Source organism: Terrapene carolina, unplaced genomic scaffold (genome assembly GCF_002925995.2).
Source record: "Terrapene carolina triunguis isolate 2854851 unplaced genomic scaffold, T_m_triunguis-2.0 Scaffold132, whole genome shotgun sequence".
Classification (NCBI taxonomy): domain Eukaryota; kingdom Metazoa; phylum Chordata; order Testudines; family Emydidae; genus Terrapene; species Terrapene triunguis.
Genome location: NW_020664483.1, coordinates 5,857,833 through 5,865,188, shown reverse-complemented (window position 1 = coordinate 5,865,188; position 7,356 = coordinate 5,857,833). Strand labels below are relative to the sequence as shown.

The 7,356-nt window shown below is 45.3% G+C and overlaps 2 protein-coding genes across 3 annotated transcripts in view; one reads left to right on the top strand and one right to left on the bottom strand.

The window, feature by feature from the left end:
* NAPB (NSF attachment protein beta) overlaps positions 1–7,356 on the top strand; it is a 35,186-nt gene that overhangs the window by 17,880 nt on the left and 9,950 nt on the right. Inside the window, exons 3-5 of one of the 2 annotated variants that reach the window (XM_026653118.2) lie at positions 1,151–1,267; positions 3,374–3,420; positions 3,614–3,691. In XM_026653118.2, coding sequence (XP_026508903.1) covers positions 1,151–1,267; positions 3,374–3,420; positions 3,614–3,691 — 242 coding nt within the window. The remainder of the gene's footprint in view (positions 1–1,150; positions 1,268–3,373; positions 3,421–3,613; positions 3,692–7,356) is intronic. The other variant, XM_026653119.2, reaches the window with a different exon arrangement.
* LOC112104279 (GDNF-inducible zinc finger protein 1-like) overlaps positions 7,159–7,356 on the bottom strand; it is a 32,102-nt gene continuing 31,904 nt past the window's right edge. The window contains exon 7 of the transcript XR_002907898.2: positions 7,159–7,354. The gene's annotated coding sequence lies outside the window, so the exon portion shown is untranslated. The remainder of the gene's footprint in view (positions 7,355–7,356) is intronic.

Sequence of the window (7,356 nt, the reverse complement as noted above, 5' to 3'; positions counted from 1 at the left end):
TACCCAGATTGCCCCACACAGAACCCTCTCAACCCACACCTGGATCCCCCCACACTGAGCCCCTCCACACTTGGATCCTGCCTTGCTGAGCCTGTCTGCTCACACCTGGTGCACCTGGCATGGAGGGGCAGGGCCCTGGGGTGTTTCTGGGCAGGCCCGGTCCTTGCGCTGTGTCAGAGTTGGGTGCAGCCTCACCACTGAGTCTGTGTCCCAAGGGGGGAGCTGCACACTGATCTCCCACATCTGTGCAGCCAGTGGCCTGTGCTCCCCAGTGCCATGCTGGAGCCTCACATTTATTTGACAAATAAAATTTGCAGAATTTTAAAATACTGTGTGAAGAATTTTTATATTTTTGGTGCAGAATGCCCTCAGGAGTAAGAAACAGTGATTTTATTGCTTCATCTACCATCAAGTTGCAGGAACTAAACATTTCAAAAAGGGATAAGTCTCAGCCTCCCTTTTCTCAGGTGCAGTTTCCATTTGCAGTTTGACACCCACAGAATTAATTGCAGTGGCAAGTCAAAGTACATCTATATGATCCGCCTCTGACTACCTGATTGCACATACAAATCCGGTAGAGGTGAAGTATTCAGAGTCGAATACACCATCCAATTTCAGACATAAAAGTGAGGGTACAGATTTTGCATATGCAAATTGCAGCTGCAAAAGGAAAGCTGTCTCTTTGAAAATGTGACCTTAAATTTTCAGTGGGCCTCCTACGCTGCATGTTCCTCTTTCTGTGCATGGAAGAAAACATTTGTGTGAGCAAATGGGGTAGTTTTAGGGATGGTGACCTGATTTGTGCATACAAATACAGAGTTTTTTGTTTGCGCATCAGGGTGCACAGTCAAAAAATTATAATTGTGTAGGTCCATTGAAATTTGGCCATATGTGTTCTTAACACCATGATTTTGCAGACTTAAGGATAGCAGTTCTCCACAAATCACAAGCATGTGTAGCTGAGAGCATGATTTGGTCACTGGAATTCATGTGCCTTTTCTTCCACTTGCATCGTTGCCGTATCTATTAAAGTTCTTCAGGTAGTGGAAAGCAGTACATGCTCATCTTTTTACTGTCGGCACGTCCATACATTCATGCTTATTAAATGAGACTGGAAATATTAATCTTTTTCGATTTATTTCTTTCCTAGCTGCAGGAAATGCATTTTGTCAGGCAGCCAAGCTCCATATGCAACTACAGAGTAAACATGATGCAGCCATCAGTTTTGTGGATGCTGGGAATGCTTACAAAAAGGCAGATCCACAAGGTAAGGCAAATGAAATACTGTACAGGAATATACAAATCCTGTTAGTTGTGTAGTAACTGGCAGGCTGGCTTCCTTTTGTAAGCCAGGTATTTGGTTTAAGATCTTCAGTGTAGTTTTCTATAAAGCACTTTAAGTAGGGTCTTGGAGTGTGAGCATTTCGTAGAGGCAAGAAATCGTTTACTTAAGGCCTGTTTCCTCATTCATGTTCTGCAACTAATGCTAAATTTATCATGTCTGTACTGGGTTGAAGCAATCTGATTAAATTTTTTCATGAGCCTATTGAAATAAGATTGGTCATGATAGGTCTGGTTTTACCCATTTGTGTGTTTGGGGATTTACAGGTCTAAAGAAGTACACCTCTACCTCGATATAACGCTGTCCTCGGGAGCCAAAAAATCTTACTGTGTTATAGGTGAGACCGCGTTATATCGAACTTGGTTTGATCCGCTGGAGTGCGCAGCCCCGCCCGCCCGGAGCGCTGTTTTACCACGTTATATCCGAATTCGTGTTATATCGGGTCGCGTTATATCGGGGTAGAGGTGTAGTTCTTTGTCTCTGTCGATGCCAGTTGTGAACCAGATTGTGTTCTGTTTGTACCTGTATTCATCTGGAGTGAATCCAGTAGCTTAAACAGAATTACTCTGGGTTTACCCTGGTGTAACTGAGAGCAGAATTTGGACCCTGGTCTGTTTCTTAGCCAGTACGATTTAGAATTATGGTAGACAGCATGAAAGATGCTTCATATTAAGTAACAGTGACCCCTTTGACTTCCTATGGAAACATCATTGACAGATTCAAGTAAGGAGACTTGTTCAGCTTTCCGTTTGGACTTTTCAGTGGCGGGGGGGGCGAATGAAAGGGGAAAGATCGCAAAACTCTCTTAGGGATAGAAAAGACACCAACTCATGGGCAAAGATGTGTTCAAACAACCTGTATGTTGTGTCCTTTGTCTCTCACAGCCTTAAGAATATGGGGAAACCACATGGACACAATTGGATTCCAAATAACTGTATTTGTTAACACGCACACCTTGAATACTGCGTGCAGTTCTGGTCACCCCATCTCTAAAATGATATATTAGAATTGGAAAAAGTCCAGAGAAGGGCAACAAAAATGAATAGGGGGATGGAACAGCTTTCATCTGACAAGAGATTAACAAGACTGAGACTGTTCATCTTAAAAAAAGAGTCAAGTAAGGGGGATATGACAGAGGTCTATAAAATCATGAAGGGTGTGACGATCGTGAATCTGAAAGTGTTATTTACCCCCTCACATAACACACATACCGGGGTCACCCAATATAATTAATGGGCAGCAGGTTTAAAACAAACATAAGGAAGGACTTCTTCACACAATGTGCAGTCAACCCTGTGGAACTCATTGCCAGGGGATGTTGTGAAGGCCAAAACTATAATGGGGTTCATAAAAGAATTAGAAAAATTCATGGAGGATAGGTCCGTCAATGGTTCTGACTGCCGGAAGCTGGGAGTGGGCAACGGGATGGATCACTTGCTAATTGCCCTGTTCTTTTCATTCCCTCACTGTCGGAATACTGGATACTGGTCTAGTTTGACTGTTGGTCTGATCCGGTATGGCCATGCTTATGTTCTTATGAATATTGACAGAGTTCCTGTGTATTCACTAGGTATTTGAGTATACTAAAAGCTTGCTTCTTCTGGACAACATTTTCAAAAGCAAACTAAGAGACTGGGCATACAGGTTTTTGCACGTGCTAGTTTTTGAATGTGTAACTTTTCAAAGCCAAAATTTTGGTCTGGGAAAAATCAGTTTGTACATAGGATGTGCATTTCTCCATGGAATTTGGCATTATATGTTTACTAGATTTGCCAATACAAATGCTCTTTTAGTTCACCCATCTCAGAGGTTTTTGTAGGTGTAACACTTGGGGCATTAAAATGTATGTCTGTAGTTTCAGAGCCTGGGTAGCTGGTTGTTTGAGGAGCTGGCTATTTCGGTTTCTGGTCAGAACAGACAGACACAGCAGAAATACTGCCTTGCCTTGGTGAAAGCTGAACTGTTGAACAATGTCTGGATGTCTCTGCTGATTTTATTTTTCATTGTTTTTCCTGAATGCTTACGCTACAGAGGCTATGAACTGCTTAAATGCAGCCATCGATATTTACACAGACCTGGTAAGAAATGGTATGGCCTTGAGGAGTTGGGGTTGGTATCCTAATGTGTGGCAACTTAGATTGATGCCTCTTTATTTAAACTAGTTTGATTAAATCATTGTTCTATTAAAAGTAATAAATGCCGCATGTACTTGAAGGAGAGAGGGGGAAAAAAACCCTGTATATCTTTTTTTTTTTTAATTGTCCATCCTAGGGCCGATTTACGATTGCAGCCAAGCATCACATCACCATTGCAGAGATTTATGAGACCGAGCTGGTAGATATTGAAAAGGTAAGCTAATTAAACTGTTCGAACTTTTCATTGAAACTGTACTTTTGAATGTGCTATCAGAACTGCGTATGAAACTTCACTCTGCTGGCCTAGGGAACTTCATGAATCAGGCTCTTCCAGGAACTTAAAGTCTCTAGGCTTGTTTTCGATATTGCTGATGTAGGTATATGTCGGGAGTAACTTGTGTGAAGTTAGTGTAGTTAAATTTGGTACAAGTGATACCAGGATCAAGGCTCACTGATGAGTTGTTTGGTCTTTGCCTTTGATGTGCCTCTTTCCCCCCCTCTCTTCCATGTTTTTAAGTTACCTCTTCCTTTCCTTATGATCATCAGTGGAAGCTTGACTCTCATATGGAGGCGTGAAGCAGATGGACTGAGCAAGTCACTTTTAGATTTACGCGAGTGCTCTTGAAATACCCCAGGCCCCATTTCAGACCTGATGAGGATGATGCACTGTCGGTCAGTTTCAAAGTGTTTGTGAAAGACTGACAGGAAAGTGTGAATTGCACAGAAGTTGTTTATATGGTACAGCTCTTTTGGACAGTCAAGCTACACACATTTAATATGATTTGACAAATCATTGCAGAAGTGTGATAGGATGTCTGTGGTGCCTGCAGCCTTGGATGTGAAGCATGTCAGAGCTAACAGACTCTGATGAGAGACTCTTTCCCTTTACCCTACAAGGAAAGTGCGGTTTGTCATGGGAAGTGATATTTTTAGTGAGTCCAGTTGATATCTGTCTTTCCTCTAAGGCCATGTGTGCACTACCAACTTTAGTCGACCCAAGTTATGTTGGCATTAAGCTGCTGTTGTTAGTATATTGCTTGTGCGTGTGCATACTTGGCTCCTTGTGTCGGTGATGCATGTGCTCACCAGGAGTGCGTTTGTCGATGCACAATGTTGTGCACCATGGGTAGGAGTCCCAGTGTGCAACCCGCCACTGTCCAGCGCACTGTCTTTTGGGAAGTTTTGCAATGCATGATGGGGCCTAAACGAGTTGCGCAGGGGGTGACTCAGAGCAAGGGGTCAGCTTCCCAGCATGTAACTGTCTCCATCCCGTAATGTCATTCATATCCCATAATTTTTGCTCCTTTTTTCAAAATCCCACGAACCTCCATAGCTCTCCTCGCTATCCGCCGTCTCTGACTGAAGCACGGAAGCCTGCACTGCTCTGCACTGTTGCTGTAAGCACTGCAAGCACAGGACACGAAGTCCGGAGCTGCAGGAATAACCAAATCAATGGGGAACATGACGATTCCTTGGAGGACAGACTGCTGTGAGATATAGCGAGCACCAACTCAAGGTTGTTGGCATTCACGGAGCAGCTGGAGATGGTGGTGTGCTGCTTCTGGAGTACTCACGAGTACTCACTGTACTCACTGGTGGGATTGCATTGTAATGCAGGCTTGGAATGATGAACAGCGGCTGCAGAACACGGCCACATTCCCAGATCTGTGAGCCAAGCTCGCCCCAGACCTCCAGTGCAGGGACCCCAAAACGAGAGCTGCACTGACAGTGGGGAAGTGAGTGATCGCACCATGGAAACAGTGGGGAATCGGTTTGGAGTGGGAAAATGCACTGCAGGGGCCATTGTCATGCAAGTGACTGTAATGCAGGCCTCCGTGCAGGGCCATTAATCTCTTCCTGCTGCGCAGGACTGTGACTCTTGGCAATGTGCAGGACATAGTGGATGGATTTGCAACAATGGGGTTCCTGAACTGTGGTGGAGCAATAAACGGCCCTCATATCCCTCTTTTGGCACCAGACCACCTTGCCATAGCGCGCATCAGCAGAAGGGCTACTTTTGTGTGGTTATGCAAACATTGATGGATCACTGGGGACACTTGACTGACATCAGTGTGAGCTGGTCAGGGAAGGTGCATGATACTCACATCTTTAAGAACACAGGACTTTTTAGAAAGCTATAAGGAGGGACTTTTTTTCCTGACCGGTGGATAACCATTGGCAACGTTGAAATGCCAGTAGTGATCCTGGGGGACCTAGCCTACCCCTTGTTCAGGTGGCTCATGAATAAGGCTACGATTATGTCACAGATGTCATGGAAGTTACAGAATCCATGACTTCCAGAGACCTCTGTGACATTTTGTGCCCCAGGGCTGGAGCTGTCAGCAGGCAGCCCCGCAGCTCTCAGCCGCTGCTGGCGGCGGGCCCTGGGCAGCAAGGGGACCCCTGAGCTCCCAGCCCCCGCAGATGGTGGGGGTTCCCCGGAGCTCTTGCAGGCCGCAGGAGCCTCCCTGCCTCTGCCCAGCCATGGCGGGCCGAGCAGGGACCCCAGAGCCCCCAGTTGCTGTAGGTGCTGGACCCTCCTCTCTCCCCATTTTGTCAGGGATATTTTTAGTAAAAATCACGGACAGGTCACGGGCTTTATTGCCCATGACCCGTCCGTGATTTTTATTAAAAATATCCCTGACAAAATCTGAACCTTACTCTTGAAGCCATATCCCAGCCACCTTGACAGCAGCAAGGAAAGATTCAACTACCAGATCAGCAGGTGCAGAATGAAGTTGAATGTGCCTTTGGCAGATTGAAGGGACACCGGCATTGTTTACTCACAAGATAGGATCTCAGTAAGAAAAATATCCCAATGGCTATAGCTGTCCTACATAATATCTGTGAAGCCAAGGGGGAAAGGTTGCCACTGGGATGGAGGGCAGAGGTGGAGAGGCTGTCTGCTGAGTTCAAACCGCCAGATACAAGGGCTGTTAGAAGAGCTTATCGCAGCTATATGACTCAGAGAGGCTTTGAAGAAGCACTTTTACAGTGAGCCGCAGGAACGCATTGTGGTGTACTGTGCTCTATATGTGGCCCTGCTGTTTTGTGGCCTATTAGGAATTGTGTGGTGCTGGGGGTACATGTCGGACTGTACCATTGTCAGTGCACGTATTAATTTTGCAGTGCTTGCTGTACATGTATCATTATTACACCGTGTAGGTCACTGATCCTGTGAGTTGTCACACTGTGCAGTAACAAGTAAGCAGGTGATTTCAGAACTGCTAGGCACTCCACAGCATATGCTGTGAACTACTAAAGATGAATTATTTTCCAAATAATAGAATTTTATTCAGTAACAAAATCAGTGAAAAGAAAAATCTGTGCAATTTAAAAGCAAAGACGTTAAAAACTTCATGAATTAATAGAACGGAACTTTTCAAGAGGAAAGAACATTCATGGCCATTTTAGCCACACATACAGCTACTGTGGCGGTCACAGGTCAGTGTATGTGAAGCTGTGGTTTTCCGTAATGTCTCCTGGGGTGGAGTGGTAGAGGGGTAGGGCGGCGGCCCTTGATGCCATGTGGAATGTTGAGGGTGGATGCTGCAATGGAGTTCTGCATGGACTGCAAAGGGAGGTGAGCCCAGGATTGTTGAACCTGTAAGTCCACAAGAGTCTGCAGCATTTGTGTTTGCTGCGGAGAAGCCCCATTATGGCCTGGGGCATCTCCCTCTCCTTTTCCTGCTGGCACTCCTGGGCCTTTCTCCTCTCCGTTCTTTCCTTCTCCAGGCTGTCTGCAAAGCTTTCCATTTGATTTCAGTGCGATTACATACAGTAGTAAGAGCTATAGTCAGTAGTCCTGTTTGCAGAATCGAGCTCTTAATCGGAGTTCATTCGGGATGGGTTGCAGTGTTTCAATATTGGTATAATCCT